Genomic DNA, 20099 nt, shown 5'->3' on the forward strand with positions numbered 1-20099 from the left:
TACTGGTCAGGGGCTCTCTAGGTAGTAGATACAGACTATACCCAACACTGGTCAGGGGCTCTCTAGGTAGTAGATACAGACTTACCCAATACTGGTCAGGGGCTCTCTAGGTAGTAGATACAGACGAATACCCAACACTGGTCAGGGGATCTCTAGGTAGTAGATACAGACTATACCCAATACTGGTCAGGGGATCTCTAGGTAGTAGATACAGACTATACCCAATACTGGTCAGGGGATCTCTAGGTAGTAGATACAGACTATACCCAATACTGGTCAGGGGATCTCTAGGTAGTAGATACAGACTATACCCAATACTGGTCAGGGGATCTCTAGGTAGTAGATACAGACTATACCCAATACTGGTCAGGGGATCTCTAGGTAGTAGATACAGACTATACCCAATACTGGTCAGGGGATCTCTAGGTAGTAGATACAGACTACCCAACACTGGTCAGGGGCTCTCTAGGTAGTAGATACAGACTATACCCAATACTGGTCAGGGGATCTCTAGGTAGTAGATACAGACTATACCCAACACTGGTCAGGGGATCTCTAGGTAGTAGATAAAGAGACTACCCAATACTGGTCAGGGGATCTCTAGGTAGTAGATACAGACTATACCCAATACTGGTCAGGGGATCTCTAGGTAGTAGATACAGACTATACCCAACACTGGTCAGGGGATCTCTAGGTAGTAGATACAGACTATACCCAACACTGGTCAGGGGATCTCTAGGTAGTAGATACAGACTATACCCAATACTGGTCAGGGGATCTCTAGGTAGTAGATACAGACTATACCCAATACTGGTCAGGGGATCTCTAGGTAGTAGATACAGACTATACCCAATACTGGTCAGGGGCTCTCTAGGTAGTAGATAGAGACTATACCCAATACTGGTCAGGGGCTCTCTAGGTAGTAGATAGAGACTATACCCAATACTGGTCAGGGGATCTCTAGGTAGTAGATAGAGACTATACCCAATACTGGTCAGGGGATCTCTAGGTAGTAGATACAGACTACCCAACACTGGTCAGGGGATCTCTAGGTAGTAGATACAGACTATACCCAACACTGGTCAGGGGGATCTCTATATAGTAGATAAAAGAGACTACCCAAAACTGGTCAAAGGATCTCTAGGTAGTAGATACAGACTATACCCAATACTGGTCAGGGGATCTCTAGGTAGTAGATACAGACTATACCCAACACTGGTCAGGGGATCTCTAGGTAGTAGATACAGACTATACCCAATACTGGTCAGGGGATCTCTAGGTAGTAGATAGAGACTATACCCAACACTGGTCAGGGGCTCTCTAGGTAGTAGATAGAGACTATGCCCAATACTGGTCAGGGGATCTCTAGGTAGTAGATAGAGACTACCCAATACTGGTCAGGGGCTCTCTAGGTAGTAGATACAGACTATCCCCAACACTGGTCAGGGGATCTCTAGGTAGTAGATAGAGACTATACCCAACACTGGTCAGGGGTCTCTCTAGGTAGTAGATACAGACTCTACCCAACACTGGTCAGGGGATCTCTAGGTAGTAGATACAGACTATACCCAATACTGGTCAGGGGATCTCTAGGTAGTAGATACAGACTACCCAACACTGGTCAGGGGCTCTCTAGGTAGTAGATACAGACTACCCAATACTGGTCAGGGGCTCTCTAGGTAGTAGATACAGACTATACCCAACACTGGTCAGGGGCTCTCTAGGTAGTAGATACAGACTATACCCAATACTGGTCAGGGGATCTCTAGGTAGTAGATACAGACTATACCCAACACTGGTCAGGGGATCTCTAGGTAGTAGATACAGACTATACCCAATACTGGTCAGGGGATCTCTAGGTAGTAGATACAGACTATACCCAATACTGGTCAGGGGATCTCTAGGTAGTAGATAGAGACTATACCCAATACTGGTCAGGGGCTCTCTAGGTAGTAGATACAGACTATACCCAATACTGGTCAGGGGATCTCTAGGTAGTAGATACAGAGACTACCCAACACTGGTCAGGGGCTCTCTCTAGGTAGTAGATACAGACTATACCCAATACTGGTCAGGGGATCTCTAGGTAGTAGATACAGACTATACCCAATACTGGTCAGGGGCTCTCTAGGTAGTAGATACAGACTATACCCAATACTGGTCAGGGGATCTCTAGGTAGTAGATACAGACTATACCCAATACTGGTCAGGGGATCTCTAGGTAGTAGATACAGACTATACCCAACACTGGTCAGGGGATCTCTAGGTAGTAGATACAGACTATACCCAACACTGGTCAGGGGATCTCTAGGTAGTAGATACAGACTATACCCAATACTGGTCAGGGGATCTCTAGGTAGTAGATACAGACTATACCCCAATACTGGTCAGGGGATCTCTAGGTAGTAGATACAGACTATACCCAATACTGGTCAGGGGATCTCTAGGTAGTAGATACAGACTATACCCAATACTGGTCAGGGGATCTCTAGGTAGTAGATACAGACTATACCCAATACTGGTCAGGGGCTCTCTAGGTAGTAGATACAGACTCTACCCAACACTGGTCAGGGGATCTCTAGGTAGTAGATACAGACTACCCAATACTGGTCAGGGGCTCTCTAGGTAGTAGATACAGACTATACCCAACACTGGTCAGGGGATATCTAGGTCAGGGGATCTCTAGGTAGTAGATACAGACTATACCCAATACTGGTCAGGGGATCTCTAGGTAGTAGATACAGACTATACCCAACACTGGTCAGGGGATCTCTAGGTAGTAGATACAGACTATACCCAATACTGGTCAGGGGATCTCTAGGTAGTAGATACAGACTATACCCAACACTGGTCAGGGGATCTCTAGGTAGTAGATACAGACTATACCCAACACTGGTCAGGGGCTCTCTAGGTAGTAGATACAGACTATACCCAATACTGGTCAGGGGATCTCTAGGTAGTAGATACAGACTATACCCAATACTGGTCAGGGGATCTCTAGGTAGTAGATACAGACTATACCCAATACTGGTCAGGGGATCTCTAGGTAGTAGATACAGACTATACCCAACACTGGTCAGGGGATCTCTAGGTAGTAGATAGAGACTATACCCAATACTGGTCAGGGGCTCTCTAGGTAGTAGATACAGACTATACCCAACACTGGTCAGGGGATCTCTAGGTAGTAGATACAGACTATACCCAATACTGGTCAGGGGATCTCTAGGTAGTAGATACAGACTATACCCAATACTGGTCAGGGGATCTCTAGGTAGTAGATACAGACTATACCCAACACTGCATGGTCAGGGGATCTCTAGGTAGTAGATACAGACTATACCCAATACTGGTCAGGGGCTCTCTAGGTAGTAGATACAGACTATACCCAATACTGGTCAGGGGATCTCTAGGTAGTAGATACAGACTATACCCAACACTGGTCAGGGGATCTCTAGGTAGTAGATACAGACTATACCCAACACTGGTCAGGGGATCTCTAGGTAGTAGATACAGACTATACCCAATACTGGTCAGGGGATCTCTAGGTAGTAGATACAGACTATACCCAATACTGGTCAGGGGATCTCTAGGTAGTAGATACAGACTATACCCAATACTGGTCAGGGATCTCTAGGTAGTAGATACAGACTATACCCAACACTGGTCAGGGGCTCTCTAGATAGTAGATAGAGACTATACCCAATACTGGTCAGGGGATCTCAAGGTAGTAGATAGAGACTATACCCAATACTGGTCAGGGGATCTCTAGGTAGTAGATAGAGACTATACCCAACACTGGTCAGGGGATCTCAAGGTAGTAGATACAGACTATACCCAACACTGGTCAGGGGATCTCTAGGTAGTAGATACAGACTATACCCAACACTGGTCAGGGGATCTCTAGGTAGTAGATACAGACAATACCCAATACTGGTCAGGGGATCTCTAGGTAGTAGATAGAGACTATACCCAATACTGGTCAGGGGATCTCTAGGTAGTAGATAGAGACTATACCCAATACTGGTCAGGGGATCTCTAGGTAGTAGATACAGACTATACCCAATACTGGTCAGGGGATCTCTAGGTAGTAGATAGAGACTATACCCAATACTGGTCAGGGGATCTCTAGGTAGTAGATACAGACTATACCCAACACTGGTCAGGGGATCTCTAGGTAGTAGATACAGACTATACCCAACACTGGTCAGGGGATCTCTAGGTAGTAGATACAGACTATACCCAACACTGGTCAGGGGATCTCTAGGTAGTAGATAGAGACTACCCAATACTGGTCAGGGGCTCTCTAGGTAGTAGATACAGACTATACCCAATACTGGTCAGGGGATATCTAGATAGTAGATACAGACTATACCCAATACTGGTCAGGGGATCTCCAAGTAGTAGATACAGACTATACCCAACACTGGTCAGGGGATCTCTAGGTAGTAGATAGAGACTATACCCAACACTGGTCAGGGGATCTCTAGGTAGTAGATAGAGACTATACCCAATACTGGTCAGGGGATCTCTAGGTAGTAGATAGAGACTATACCCAATACTGGTCAGGGGATCTCTAGGTAGTAGATACAGACTATACCCAATACTGGTCAGGGGATCTCTAGGTAGTAGATACAGACTATACCCAATACTGGTCAGGGGGTCTCTAGGTAGTAGATAGAGACTATACCCAACACTGCATGGTCAGGGGATCTCTAGGTAGTAGATACAGACTATACCCAATACTGGTCAGGGGCTCTCTAGGTAGTAGATAGAGACTATACCCAATACTGGTCAGGGGATCTCTAGGTAGTAGATAGAGACTATACCCAACACTGCATGGTCAGGGGATCTCTAGGTAGTAGATACAGACTATACCCAATACTGGTCAGGGGATCTCTAGATAGTAGATAGAGACTATACCCAATACTGGTCAGGGGCTCTCTAGATAGTAGATAGAGACTACCCAATACTGGTCAGGGGCTCTCTAGGTAGTAGATACAGACTACCCAACACTGGTCAGGAGATCTCTAGGTAGTAGATACAGACTATACCCAACACTGGTCAGGGGCTCTCTAGATAGTAGATAGAGACTATACCCAATACTGGTCAGGGGATCTCAAGGTAGTAGATACAGACTACCCAACACTGGTCAGGGGATCTCTAGGTAGTAGATACAGACTATACCCAACACTGGTCAGGGGCTCTCTAGATAGTAGATAGAGACTATACCCAATACTGGTCAGGGGATCTCTAGGTAGTAGATACAGACTATACCCAACACTGGTCAGGGGATCTCTAGGTAGTAGATAGAGACTATACCCAATACTGGTCAGGGGCTCTCTAGATAGTAGATAGAGACTATACCCAATACTGGTCAGGGGATCTCTAGGTAGTAAATACTACCCAACACTGGTCAGGAGATCTCTAAGTAGTAGATAGAGACTAAACCCAACACTGGTCAGGGGCTCTCTAGATAATAGATAGAGACTATATCCAATACTGGTCAGGGGATCTCTAGGTAGTAGATAGAGACTATACCCAATACTGGTCAGGGGATCTCTAGGTAGTAGATAGAGACTACCCAATACTGGTCAGGGGATCTCTAGGTAGTAGATAGAGACTACCCAATTATGAATACTGATACTGCCAACCACATGTGAGGCTATATAGACTAGACTGGAGAAATCACCTCCAAATATAATATGGACTGATCGCCAGACAATATGTATCCACACCTCATCACCTCATGCTCGCACACACATGGTAGCTCCTTGCAGTCTATATCTATTAAAAGGTTTTCTGTGCAGGAATTTATTTTTGCCAAGTCTACTATAAACTATTTTTATTATTTTCATGGCATTCTTTTTTTTTTTTTTACATTTTCGTGTCCAACAACATTTACACAGCGATCTTATTTCATGATTTACAGGTAAAACACTATTGTACTTGTATAAAATTTCATCTTCGCAGCAATTTATTTGTGAACTTCAAACAGCATAAATGTCTCCTTATTTATTTATTTATTTTCTTTATTTATTTGTGCCAATTCTGTGACCCTTACATCTGTTCCCTGAATGTCCCTAACCTGTGACCCTTACATCTGACCCCTGAATGTCCCTAACTTGTGACCCTTACATCTGACCCCTGAATGTCTCTAACCTGTGACCCTTACATTTGACCCCTGAAAGTTTCTAATCTGTGACTTTTACATCTGACCCCTGAATGCCCCTAACCTGTGTACCTTACATCTGACCCCTGAATGTCTGTAACCTGTGACCCTTACATCTGTCCCCTGAATGTCTGTAACCTGTGACCCTTACATCTGTCCCCTGAATGTCTGTAACCTGTGACCCTTACATCTGATCCCTGAATGTTTCTAACCTGTGACTCTTACATCTGTCCCCTGAATGTCTGTAACCTGTGACCCTTACATCTGTCCCCTCAATGTCTCTAACCTGTGACCCTTACATCTGACCCCTGAATGTCCCTAACTTGTGACCCTTACATCTGACCCCTGAATGTCTCTAACCTGTGACCCTTACATCTGTCCCCTGAATGTTTCTAACCTATGACCCTTACATCTGATCCCTGAATGTTTCTAACCTGTGACCCTTACATCTGTCCCCTGAATGTCCCTAACCTGTGACACTTACATCTGACCCCTGAATGTCCCTAACTTGTGACCCTTACATCTGACCCCTGAATGTCTCTAACCTGTGACCCTTACATCTGTCCCCTGAATGTTTCTAACCTATGACCCTTACATCTGATCCCTGAATGTTTCTAACCTGTGACCCTTACATCTGTCCCCTGAATATCTGTAACCTGTGACCCTTACATCTGATCCCTGAATGTCTGTAACCTGTGACCCTTACATCTGTCCCCTTAATGTCTGTAACCTGTGACCCTTACATCTGTCCCCTAGATGTCTCTAACCTGTGACCCTAACATCTGACCTCTGAATGTCTGTAACCTGTGACCCTTACATCTGTCCCCTGAATGTCTGTAACCTATGACCCTTACATCTGATCCCTGAATGTTTCTAACCTGTGACCCTTACATCTGACCACTGAATGTCTGTAACCTGTGACACTTACATCCGACCCCTGAATGTCTCTAACCTGTGACACTTACATCCGACCCCTGAATATCTGTAACCTGTGACCCTTACATCTGTCCCGTGAATGTCTATAACCTGTGACCCTTATATCTTTCCCCTAAATGTCTCTAACCTGTGACCCTTACATCTGTCCCCTAAATGTCTCTAACCTGTGACCCTTACATCTGTCCCCTGAATGTCTCTAACCTGTGACACTTACATCCGACCCCTGAATGTCTCTAACCTGTGACACTTACATCCGACCCCTGAATGTCTGTAACCTGTGACCCTTACATCTGTCCCGTGAATGTCTATAACCTGTGACCCTTATATCTTTCCCCTAAATGTCTCTAACCTGTGACCCTTACATCTGTCCCCTGAATGTCTCTAACCTGTGAACCTTATAGGTGAAGGGTGGATGGTAGAATGAGACAGTTTTAATGATTTTGGCCCTGTAATTCACTGATGTTATGTAATTAAGTCTGCTACATATATAGCTGATAGAGGACTACACAGATAACTTTAGCTTCCTTTCTGTAGATCCTTTACAAAGTTTTTGTGCCAAAAGACAACATTGCTCAAGGTTTAACGTAGACCGTCCTATTTTATTTCTCCGTACCCATCTATTATAACTCGCTTCTGACATCGGCATTCGAGCAAATACTTCGTCTGGAACCTTTCTGAGTGTTTACTTGTAGTGTATCAATCTAAAGGTGTGTCAATCGGTAAATATAGTATCACTTTGAAGATTCGGGCATGAAGTAAAATCCAAAAATCATAATAGTCGCTATAAACAGTCAAATGGAACATGGATTTACGGGGACCCAAAATGAAAAACTTCACGCCAGTAGTAACAAATGAATGACCGTTCTCGTTACCTATACCTATCTTTTTGCAGAATAGAAATAAATTTACACAGTATATGGATGCCAAAGGAAGTTAGTGGTGTTTGGAATGGAAACATTCGAGTTTAGAGCTTCAATAGGCAAGATAGGCACTCTTCCAAAGAAACCAGTTTACTATTTTTTGTCCGGAAACGGACAAACAAAATACAGAAATAAAATTGCTGGAAAATATTTTCATTTTATTTTTTATTAAAATCTTGACTTATAATTTGAAAGATGTTATTACAGAAAATAGTCCATTTTAATATGGTATCACACAGGGCAAATATTCGTCTAAGAAAAAGCTGATGTATTTTCTGCTGAATTAGACTCATTTTGGAAGTTTGAGGCCAGGCCTACATGTAGCTTGCAAACTGGTTTGTTCTATTTTATATAATAGATAAATAAAATCATTAAGATATGCAATTATTGTGTTATCTTATATTCTCCAATAATATCATAAATATAGAAATTTAACAAGGGTAAATGAAATATAGCATAAAACATTGCTACAGATTTGCCTATTTTAAGGTTTTCAGGCCAAAATTTAAGGGGTATTAGAGAGTAAATCCGTCATATTTTGAAAAATAATGTGGTGAGGTATACTTTTTATTGGTTTTTCTTATTGCAAATAAGTCAATCTTCATGAAAATTATAAAAAATCAATTTTTCCTGAGATCATTTTTTCACTAAAATTGGGCCGGATTTTATTTCCAAATTATGATATTTTGTTTTATTGTGGAAAATCCAGCTAATTTGATAAAGTTATGAATTCTATATCCCCTACTGAAGGTATGAACATGTTACGGGCATATTCTTAAGGGATGTTACATGGAGGAAATATTATTGATTAAAATCCTTAAAATCTTGAATTTTATGTCATTAGTACATATATCTAAGCAACCCTGGAAGAAAAATTAACTCGGTGACATTACTGACATATGATTTTTATGTGGTGTTTGTGATCAGGATATATATACCTAAAATCAAAATATCAACAAGGACATAGTCATTCAGATCCCCCGCCAATGGAGATATCAAAGCTGAAGTAAGTTTGATTGTGGAGACTTATGTGTATGAAAAAAAACAGGAAAAAGGAAGTTGAGCTGAAGAAAGATGGAGTATAATTCAAGTAGAGCGGGGTTGCAATTGTTGAATCAGGTATACAGCCTTGACATTTATATTAGACTATATACACAAAGATGGGTAGAGTTTTGCAAAGTAACATTTACCATTTACCATGATATTTCAGCAATATTTCCATGGTAACGGAAAAAGTGCAAAAAGTGAAAACCTTAAAATAGCAAAAGGCACTACTAGACCATAAGAACAATGTGTCTATGAAGTTTCGTGGAAATATCTCTTCAGGTTTTGGAGTTATGCTCCGGAAACGAAGCTGGTACAAAAATATGATATTTTCAGCAATGTTTCCATGGTTACAGAAAAGATGCAAAAAATGAAAACCTAAAAATAGCAAAAGGCACTACTAGACCATAAGAACAATGTGTCTATGGAGTTCCGTGCATATATCTCAACCGGTTTTCCAGTTATGCTGCAGAAACGAACCTGGTACAAAAAAATGTGATATTTTCAGCAATGTTTCCATGGTTACGGAAAAAGTGCAAAAAATGAAAACCTAAAAATAGCAAAAGGCACTACTAGACCATAAGAACAATGTGTCTATGAAGTTTCATGAAAATATCTCTTCAGGTTTTAGAGTTGTGCTCCGGAAACGATTCTTACACAAAAATCTGCCATTTTGAGCAATGTTTCCATGGTTACAGAAAAAAGTACAAAAAGTGAAAACCTTAAAATAGCAAAAGGCACTACTAGACCATAAGAACAATGTGTCTATGAAGTTTCGTGGAAATATCTCTTTAGGTTTTAGAGTTATGCTCCGGAAACGAACCTGGTACAAAAATATGATATTTTCAGCAATGTTTCCATGGTTACAGAAAAGATGCAAAAAATGAAAACCTGAAAATAGCAAAAGGCACTACTAGACCATAAGACCAATGTGTGTATGAAGTTTCGTGGAAATATCTCTACTGGTTTTAGAGTGATGCTCCGGAAACCATTCGTACGGACGGACAGACGGACGGACAGACGGACGGACGGAACCCATTTGTATATCCCCCGCCAACTTCGTTTGGCGGGGGATAAAAAATAAACGAAATCCCTGAGAGGAAACCAGAAGGGACGGTCTACTATAATGACAAATATGATATCAGCTCATATATGGTATTGTATCTATTCTGATAAACATTTAACATTTTACATAATATTCAATCTCCATGAAGTCATATAATTCAGAAAACGCCCCTCTCCATATCAATTTATATATATAATTCCTGAACATGTGTCCTGTCTCTACACACTATTACATATGTATGCATCAATATTATTTTCATTTATATATGACATTAATCCAATAGTAGAGACTACAAAATCAACTGTGGAGTGGAAATGAGGTGGTTATGTCGGAAAAATCAATAGTAATAAAGACACCTTATCAGGATAAAAAAACCCAGGATCAATGTTACATTCTAAATGTGTCCAAATATTGTGTTTTTTGTTGAATGTTTGAGATTAATGTTACATAACGTAACACCTAAATATTTATATTGATTATTAATTTGACAGATTTCAAATGATTTTTTTATTTTGGCTGGCCCAAACAAGGATAATTACTAAACATTCTACAGCAGGCACTGATCAATTTGTATAGATAACAAACACTGTGGTCACTAAGATTAAAATGTCAAATTGAACAAATACACATGTAATGAAGAAGGCTTAAAAAACAAATCAACTGAAGTCCTGTCAGCAATTGACAGAAAGACTGTCGATATTTGTAATAATGATGACAATTTATAATCCTGGTGTATCGTTTATAAACCCCCAGACAGTCTGACTTTCTACTTCCCTATGGTAAAAGTCATCGTCTACTGCCCTCTAGTTACAGTTCCATGGTAATAGTCATTATCTACTGCCCTCTAGTTACAGTTCTATGGTAATAGTCATCGTCTACTTCCCTCTAGTTACAGTTCTATGGTAATAGTCATCGTCTACTGCCCTCTAGTTACAGTTCTATGATAATAGTCATCGTCTACTGCCCTCTAGTTACAGTTCTATGGTAATAGTCATCGTCTACTGCCCTCTAGTTACAGTTCTATGGTAATAGTCATCGTCTACTGCCCTCTAGTTACAGTTCTATGGTAATAGTCACCATCTACTTCCCTCTAGTTACAGTTCTATGGTAATAGTCATCGTCTACTGCCCTCTAGTTACAGTTCTATGGTAATAGTCATTGTCTACTGCCCTCTAGTTACAGTTCTATGGTAAAAGTCATCGCCTACTGCCCTCTAGTTACAGTTCTATGGTAATAGTCATCGTCTACTGCCCTCTAGTTACAGTTCTATGGTAATAGTCATCGTCTACTGCCCTCTAGTTACAGTTCTATGGTAATAGTCATCGTCTACTGCCCTCTAGTTACAGTTCTATGGTAATAGTCATCGTCTACTGCCCTCTAGTTACAGTTCTATGGTAATAGTCATCGTCTACTGCCCTCTAGTTACAGTTCTATGGTAATAGTCATCGTCTACTGCCCTCTAGTTACAGTTCTATGATAATAGTCATCATCTACCAACATTTAGTGACAATTACAGTTAAGGACCTGTAAGTTATATACTTATGCCTTCAACTTTACTGCAATTATCGTAAGTCTGTTGTTGACAGTGCTTATACAAACAACACAAACATACCACAGCCTCTCAAAACACATTTCACAAACACAACACACTGTGTACATGAGAGGCAGTCCTTATGTGACCTTAGCTGTTAATAGGACGTTAATTATAAGTCTAATCAACAGACCAAACCAAAGGGTGTTTTTGATGTTGGTTACCAGTATTTATTTCTTACAGGTAAATTACAACAACTTAGGTAAAATGTCAAAAGAGGGCTTTAAATTACCAACATTGTAAGTATTATTGTAAGCATTAGAATATCCCTATCATTCATATACCCTTCACACATCCATCAGGCTGTTGAACATCCCCCTTGAAGACAATACATTCTGAGCCAGTAATCAATATCAACATTATCATGGAGTAGAATTATTGAAATTTTTTTCATTGGCACTAATGATTTTGTAATTAGCCATTGTAGTTCTACACTTTCAATTATGATTAATCATCAATATATCTGTTAATATATGATTCCATATAAAACTATTTTAATGTTGAAACCCAACTTAATATTTTTGATACATATGTAAGTAGTATTTATAATTATGGAGCTGAAGTTTGGGGGTTTCATAAGGCTCCTGACATTGAAAAAAATCAATTAGGGTTTTGTAAACGATTATTGGGTGTTAAAAAATCTACAGCAAATTTTATGATATATCAAGAATTAGGGAGAATGCCTTTAGAAATAGGAAGAAAATTAAAAATTTTCAAACATTGGATAAAATTAAAACAGACTGACAATTGTGTTTTGAATGCCTGCTATCAGGAAATGTTAGAAAATGGGAGTGAATGGTTGGATGGAGTGAGAAATGAATTATTTAGGATAGGGGTAGGGTATTTGTGGCAGTTTGGGGATCTATATACACCTGACTATATAATAAATATTATAAAATGTAAATTATGTGATATTTTTAAGCAGGAATGTAAAGAAAAAATTGATTCATCTTCGAAGTGTTCATTGTACAAGTTTGTTGGTCAAAATTTCTGCTTACAACCTTATTTAACAAAACCAATTGGTGTCATGAATTTAAAAGAAATAACAAAAATACAACTGTCATCTCACAAATTAAATATTGAAACTGGAAGGTATAACAATTTAGAAAGAAATGAAAGAACATGCAGGTATTGTAATAGTGAGGACAATGAAGATGAATTTCATTTTATTTTAAAATGTGAATGCTATTTAACTTTAAGAAAGCGTTTTATTAAGAAATATTATTTCATTAGACCGAGTATGTATAAATTTATTCAACTTTTAGAAACAGAGAACAAAAAAGAGTTAGCAAATTTAGCAAAATACATTAAATTATGTAATAAAATAAGAAATAACATGTTATAAGCTACAATTAGCATAATCCCTCTACACTAGTCTCATGTATACTTAAGAGGGTTGTTGTGTGTCAGTGTACATGTATGTATGGTGAGAGTGGGTGTGTGTTGCATGGATGCAAGTGTGTATTCTGTGTATTGTGTTTGTATATATGTTTTGTTTCAAACTGATGAGCCGAAAGGCTCAAGGTAATAAAAGAATTGAATTGAATATTGTCTAACTGTACAATAACACTTTTATCTACCTGGAACCCTAGCTATCATCAGCTGACGATCAAACTGATCAATTTTACATTAGCTATGTTTGATGTGTGTGTAGCCATTTCAAACGATGAAAACAATTCAATATTCTAAAACAATAGAATTTTGGTAAAGTTCATCAAACATTTGTCACTGGTGAGTGTAGAGGTGGTCAATACTTGTAGAATTTGTGATGATACACACAACAGTTGACAAACTTCCAGTGACAAAATAATTATTGATTTAGATGGTAGTTTATTGTTTGCGTCAGAAATCGGTAACACATTAACATTGATATGGCTACTCCATGATTTCTACAAGTACAAACATCCCACTTCAAAGCTATATCAATTTATATATACAGAATGTAACTGGTCGCGCCCTGCCGATTAAATCCCCCATTAATCCTACAATGTACCTATAAACTTTAATGGAACTATTTTTTTAAAACAGTTATTTTCCTAAATGGAAATGAATTTTACATATAACTTGCCCGACATAATACCAGGCCATAGTCAAGGTCTATGTATGTGTCCATTGTTTCTGGTGTAGAAATTATAGTCCTGTATAAAACAATTGTATATGGTCTGTAATACTGTTATAGAGCACCTGTAATCTGTAACCACCATCTATAACTAATGCAGGGTAGACTTTCTCGCCACTAAACCTAGCCTTCCATGGTTCAGGTTTAGTTGCCAAAGTACAACCTGTTGAATTAACACACATTTGACTTTATTCAGTATTGTGCAGCCATTATTTATATGTGTTTGTTGTATAATTAGGTAACTTTATTTCAAGAAGAATGTGTTTTAATTCATGTTTTAAAAACATATCCATCAATTAAACTGCTGTTAACAAGCAACTTAATTGTGCCTGTTGATAGATTTATAATCATTATTATGTTATTAAATTGTGTTAATCAATAAACACATTATATTACACATGCATGATTTTAAACTTTTCACTAATTTCCATATTACTACCAGTGTTTGAGTGACAATACCTTGACATGTTAAATGAAAGTGTAAGTACTTCAGGCTACCGCTGTCGCTGTACCTATTACAGTCATTTGACGTATAATGACATTATAACATGTAATTACTGCACCTTGTGACCCTTTATTTTATATACATTACATGAACACCTTCAATTTCCCTATCACTGTTCAATTACCATGTATTGTGTCAAATCAAATCATTAATTCAAAAAGAAAACTCCAGTTAAATGTTTTAGACCACAAGATTAAAGGTATGTGAAATTACCACCGAACAAGAAAATGAATTAAAAGTTTACAGTGAGCTGATAATGGTCGTAGAGAAATAGTGTTTGGCCGTGATACTCTGAAAGTTTCTTAACCTAAACAATACAACATAAATACTATCAGTAGTTAGTTACAAAGGCTGTGAACAATGTCGTGCAGAATGTGTTAATCTGATTGTCTGCTACTTATAGGCCCAGTATAAATTCGGCTTTATTTCCATTAGCTATTGTTGTTGATACTAGCCATTATAGGAAACCAAAGCATTGTCAACTTATCTATATCTGAATTCTTAATATCCAACAGCTGTTCACAATCTATCTACTTTGTGGGCACTTTGTAAAAAACATTTTTAAATCTCTAATAAACTGCCTTTTTATGTTATGTTGATTTTACTCTCATTGATAAATGATAAATAATATGATAATAGTTTTAATATTCAGTAATAAATAGGTTAGAAGTATTCAAAGCTGTTTGAGATTGAACTTTAAACTCTTATTATGCACACCTATATTATTACTCATATTCATTCACCATGAACTTCAATAAACTCATTCAAAATCGGGTCAATTATATGTTCAGTTTAGGACTACTAAATACAAATTGACATTTAAGTGATTACATTAATATTCTTTTAATTTCTTAAAAGTGATCAGCATACCTGTAGTTATCCTTTTATCCCTAGGTAAAATAAACACATTATCTACAGTTTATATTTTAGGTAAAATAAACACATTATCTACAGTTTTTAGGTAACCCAATGACAATCATTTCATTACTGAATTAAGAGCAAGCTAAATATCAAATAATTTGATAATGATTTATCATTTAATCTATTACTACCCGTTGTAAAAGATTACTAGCACTGACAAACCCATTTCTCCAATGTGTATTTTAGATATAAAATGACTGTTTGAACAAGGTATATAGAATTAATGCAAAGATACTTGTTTTCCCCTCTAATTCTAAAATGCTACCATACTCGCATCCTGATTGACTTCTATATAATACATGTAGAACCATTATCCTGTTTTAACACAAAACTTATACAATTCCTTTACAGGTTTCCTAAACTGTCCACATATGAATTTTCTGTTTAAAAATCACTTTCTACAGGCTCTAACATTCCAATGGAAGACTTTTTAATAGGAATTGTTAACATGGAACTTATATAGATAATGCAAACTAAAACCAGTACCTATGTTGTTCTCGTGTTTTACTCACAATATATGCTTACAAAAAGGACTTTGAACTTTAAGTCAGCATTAAAAAAGAAATATTGGATATTATAAAAAATTTTCTACAGACACTGTCACACATTTTTGTTTCCATTTTTACCTTGAGTCATTTTTTGTTTTTTAATTTTCCTTGTTCCTTGGTTACATACAAGCTGTTTAAAGATCACCCAGGATTTATAACCAATCTACATGGATTGTAAATTTAAATTTCCTTTTCCTGTGTTTACTTTACTGTCCATATTTATCCCTGCTACTTAACCCAATAAATATTAGGTTAGACTTTTTAAGTAGCATCAAGTCAAGATTATTTGAGAATATTAATATGCTTGACATTTAACAAGAAGTTATCACACACATACAGTTCAAAAAAAGTTCAGAAGACAAGACTTGATAATAGTGGAGATACATACTTGGTAATGTAATCCAATTATCATGCACACATTTTCTGATCTGATTCAAATATTTCAACTAAATTTTGATACTGAACTGTCATTTCCCGACCATCATTGAACACGGTACGAGTCTGTATCATTGCAAATCTATGAGCAGTCCTATAAATGATCACTAAACAATTAAGGATACATGTCACCAAATGATTTATCGAAGTTATCTCCCTTTTTATGAAATGTATCATTCCACTTTCCTTTCACCTCTATGTCATACTGATGGGACATGGCCTTCACGGAGAGGTGAACAAGACAATACCCATTGAAATCTTTACAATGCTGGAAACAAAACGGGACAACCTTGTTGAACGCACAACTTTTTACCAAAGCCTGTTTGTTTGACCCATTACAACCATCATACATTGCCATAAGTTACCTTTCAAATACCAGTAAGATCCCCCATGCAATAATAATTGCCCCTAAAACATTTACACTTTATCTAATTTACATCATGTGAAACTAAATATGGACATTTGAATACTTCAAAGAGAGAGAAGATCAATGCTGAAATGTTAGCTACAATTAAAATTAATAAGCAAAAGGACAAACATCCGGATAGCCTCGTCAATAAATTGTATACGGGTAATATGTGTCATGCATGTAAGAGATAATTGATTTTCTGGAAAATGGAAACAACATTTATATCTCATGATAATTACCTATTGTAATTTTTTTAATGTTTTACAATTGACTATTAATTGCATCAAATAATTTGCTTGTTGTGCAAGTTTCCTCAAACTGAATTTATTGAAATATCTTATTTCAAATGTTGAAAAAAATCACTGTTATAATTATTCTTTAACATGATATGCAAGACATGTATAGGCCATCAAAATAATGAGTTATGTCCCAACAAATATTTAACATCAAATAAGTTTGATTTACCTGCGAATGGTTCCAGTTCTCCATCCACATAGAAATTTTATCCAACTGTCTGTCGAACTCCACACTACTCTGGGTAGGGTGTCTCCCACCGTGACCCCTCCAGTCCAACAATCTTCGCTCATCATCCTCACCCTCGGGGCGCCTCCGCACGCCCTTCCCCTCCCTCTGGGGCGACAGGTGCCCTTTTCTCCCAGCCGCTGCAGCTAAAGGCGGTCTCTCAGCGACAGCATTCATAACTCCCTCCTTCAGAAAGTGTCATGAATAGCAGCACACTTTGAATACCTGTTGGTCATTTTACAGTTTAAATAGCCACCTTGAAAAGAGCAGTGTGTATACACCGAACAGCGGCCTCCAACTGCAGCAAGAACGACAGGTGAATACAAGCTTGGTAACACGCGTTTAGCACAGGTAAACTTTCACGGCTATAGCTCATTTCAGAAAAGTCTTATTCACACACAGTTTGATTCCTGAAATACACAAGAATGAATAAAACAAAATAAGTAACATAATTCTTAAATTTCAACTATTTTTTCTGACTATAAGAATACAAATATATAAGATACAGTTTTGCGGCCAGAAGTGTCACCGCAAAGTCAGTAGCGGGATCGTTTTCATTTCGTTTATGAATAATGATACAAAGATGTAGATAATATGCTGATTTTATATTGCTTCCAGACGAGCTTTGACAAAACCCTCATCAGTCATAAGCCCGTACCAAATCAGGACTCGTACTTGAAATAATTACTTTTACAAACGGTCCAACCGGTTATCCCGCATTAAACCAAGGATTTATAAGTGAGAATATACGTCCTTGATTAAACCAAAACGACCCAGAGTTTCGAAGTTGCGATATCACGATGCAACATTATACTTACTTAACTTAGTGGTTTATTGGGGGCATCAAATGGAAGCTTTCGGATTAGAAACGTATTTGTTATTTTGTTGCTGCTTTACAAAAATATCAAGTGGAGCGAAGTCGAATATTGCCCCACTGGAATAAATACCAAGTTTAAATCCAGTCTCCACAAGCAGACAAACCATGTGAAGATACCAAGTTTAAATCCAGTCTCCACAAGCAGACAAACTATGTGAAGATACCAAGTTTAAATCCAGTCTCCACAAGCAGACAAACCATGTGAAGATTGAGAGTGTGAAGCTCAATTAAGGAATTTATTAATAGTTTTATTACATTCTTAAAGACGACAATAGGATCCTAGCCTTATAATTATTACCTATCGTAGACTTAAACAGCACCTACTGGGTAAATTACACAACAAACAAACATGCTATTGTGCGATGATTATAATTATTGTGTATTTTAGATTTTACGAGCTTGCTATTGATGATCATAAATATAGTCTGGGTTTATATATAACAACATGTGTGAATTAATGTTCCATAAACACGAACGGAACAACTTCTGTTTTTATATTGAATTTTGTGGCGTAGACATAGGTAGGTGCATGAGAGTTCTCATATACGTCCTTGATTAGCTTTAACAACATTTTGCTCATTTTGCAACAGTAAGGAGACTCGGGTCAAAAACTTGTATTCGTACACGTTATATTTTTGCTCTATATTCTATTGATGCATTTTGAAAAAAAAATAATTTACTAGACTATCATGATTTTGTTTTTAATCAAATTTTCTTGAAATTGCAAAGGTTTGTAAAAACCTACTTGCGCTTTCGTGGGATTTGTTTGAAATATTTCTCCGTGGTTTTTGTGAAAGCAGTGAAACAACATTTTGACGTCAATTTGTCCTTTTACTTACTTCATAATTCTACTAACATCATTAATTTTTCTTTAGTATTCGTACCTTTCCGTACACGTACAATTTAATACTTAGAAAACCTACAGATTTCTCACGGCAGAAATCACGTGATTCCGTCAGATCATTTCTGATAAAGAAAGAGAAATATTAACTTACAAATTACACGCGTATCCTATTTTTGGTCCCTTTGAAATACAATCCATTCCGCGTTTCCGATCTGTTGATCAGTATACTGTGTACACACAAGTCCGACCAAATTTTCTAACTTATGTTGTTGTAGTCAGAGGCTACCGCAAGGCTGACCCAGTATTACACATACAATATAGAGGTGATACAGTACTTCACTGTCTTCACGAAAGATGACGATTACTTAGACCTTAAAGGCCCCAATACCTTTCCCAAACGGCTTTTGATTTTTAAAATGGAAATGTAAAACGAGATTGATAATTTTGTAGAGGGGCAAAAGTTATTAAATTAATGTTAATGCTATTCTTATTATCAATTCCTAAACAATTTAATTAAAATAAATAAAATGTCAATTTTCACAACGCGGGTCGTATTATGTTTCCCGCCGTCGTCGTTAATACCGCTCTTTAGTTGATTCAGTGATTATCATTGCGTCAGACGGCAAAACCAGAGGGATCTGAGAATTACCTGCACATGTTTATATAAATAAACATGGACCTACTATATATACATGTACGTATTAGTACCACGTAGAGTATAATTTTTATCGGTTTTTTATTTCGACCTCCAAAACGTCTAAAAGTGGTCAATTATATAAATTTTCTTTTGTTATTATTGTTTTTTTAGAAACTTTTACTTTTTGTATCGAAAAAGTAGTGGGCCTTTTTTTAAAACGTGTTTGTATTTTACCGCCAAATTTGATGCCCAAATACCAATGCACATAAAGACAAAAAGAAATTCAGGAAACTTCATTTATAGTGTCGGTTTCAATGCGTCATCCTTATAGCTATTTATGCTTAAAACCTTCATGAAATTTCCATTAAAGTAATAACTGACTTCGCAAACTACAAAAATACGCGGCAATGTTTTTCTAACAAGAACTAGCCCTATTTGTTGAAAAGGACTATAACTGATGAATGAAAGCGAAAGTTGAAAGAGAAAGTGGATAGTGACGTAAAATATTTATTTAATATCACGTAACCTAAAAACTGTATTAACTACATGAATATAT

General features: G+C 37.5%; 1 protein-coding gene across 2 annotated transcripts in view; it reads right to left on the reverse strand.

Annotated features, from left to right (window-relative positions):
* The window catches only part of LOC138307697 (F-box and WD repeat domain-containing 11-A-like), an 85832-nt gene that overhangs the window by 62405 nt on the left and 3328 nt on the right, over positions 1-20099 (reverse strand). For both annotated transcript variants that reach the window (XM_069248545.1, XM_069248536.1), the window contains exon 2: positions 17129-17595. In XM_069248545.1, coding sequence (XP_069104646.1) covers positions 17129-17362 — 234 coding nt within the window. In that variant the 5' untranslated portion in view covers positions 17363-17595. The remainder of the gene's footprint in view (positions 1-17128; positions 17596-20099) is intronic.

Source organism: Argopecten irradians, chromosome 1, assembly GCF_041381155.1.
Source record: "Argopecten irradians isolate NY chromosome 1, Ai_NY, whole genome shotgun sequence".
Taxonomy (NCBI): domain Eukaryota; kingdom Metazoa; phylum Mollusca; class Bivalvia; order Pectinida; family Pectinidae; genus Argopecten; species Argopecten irradians.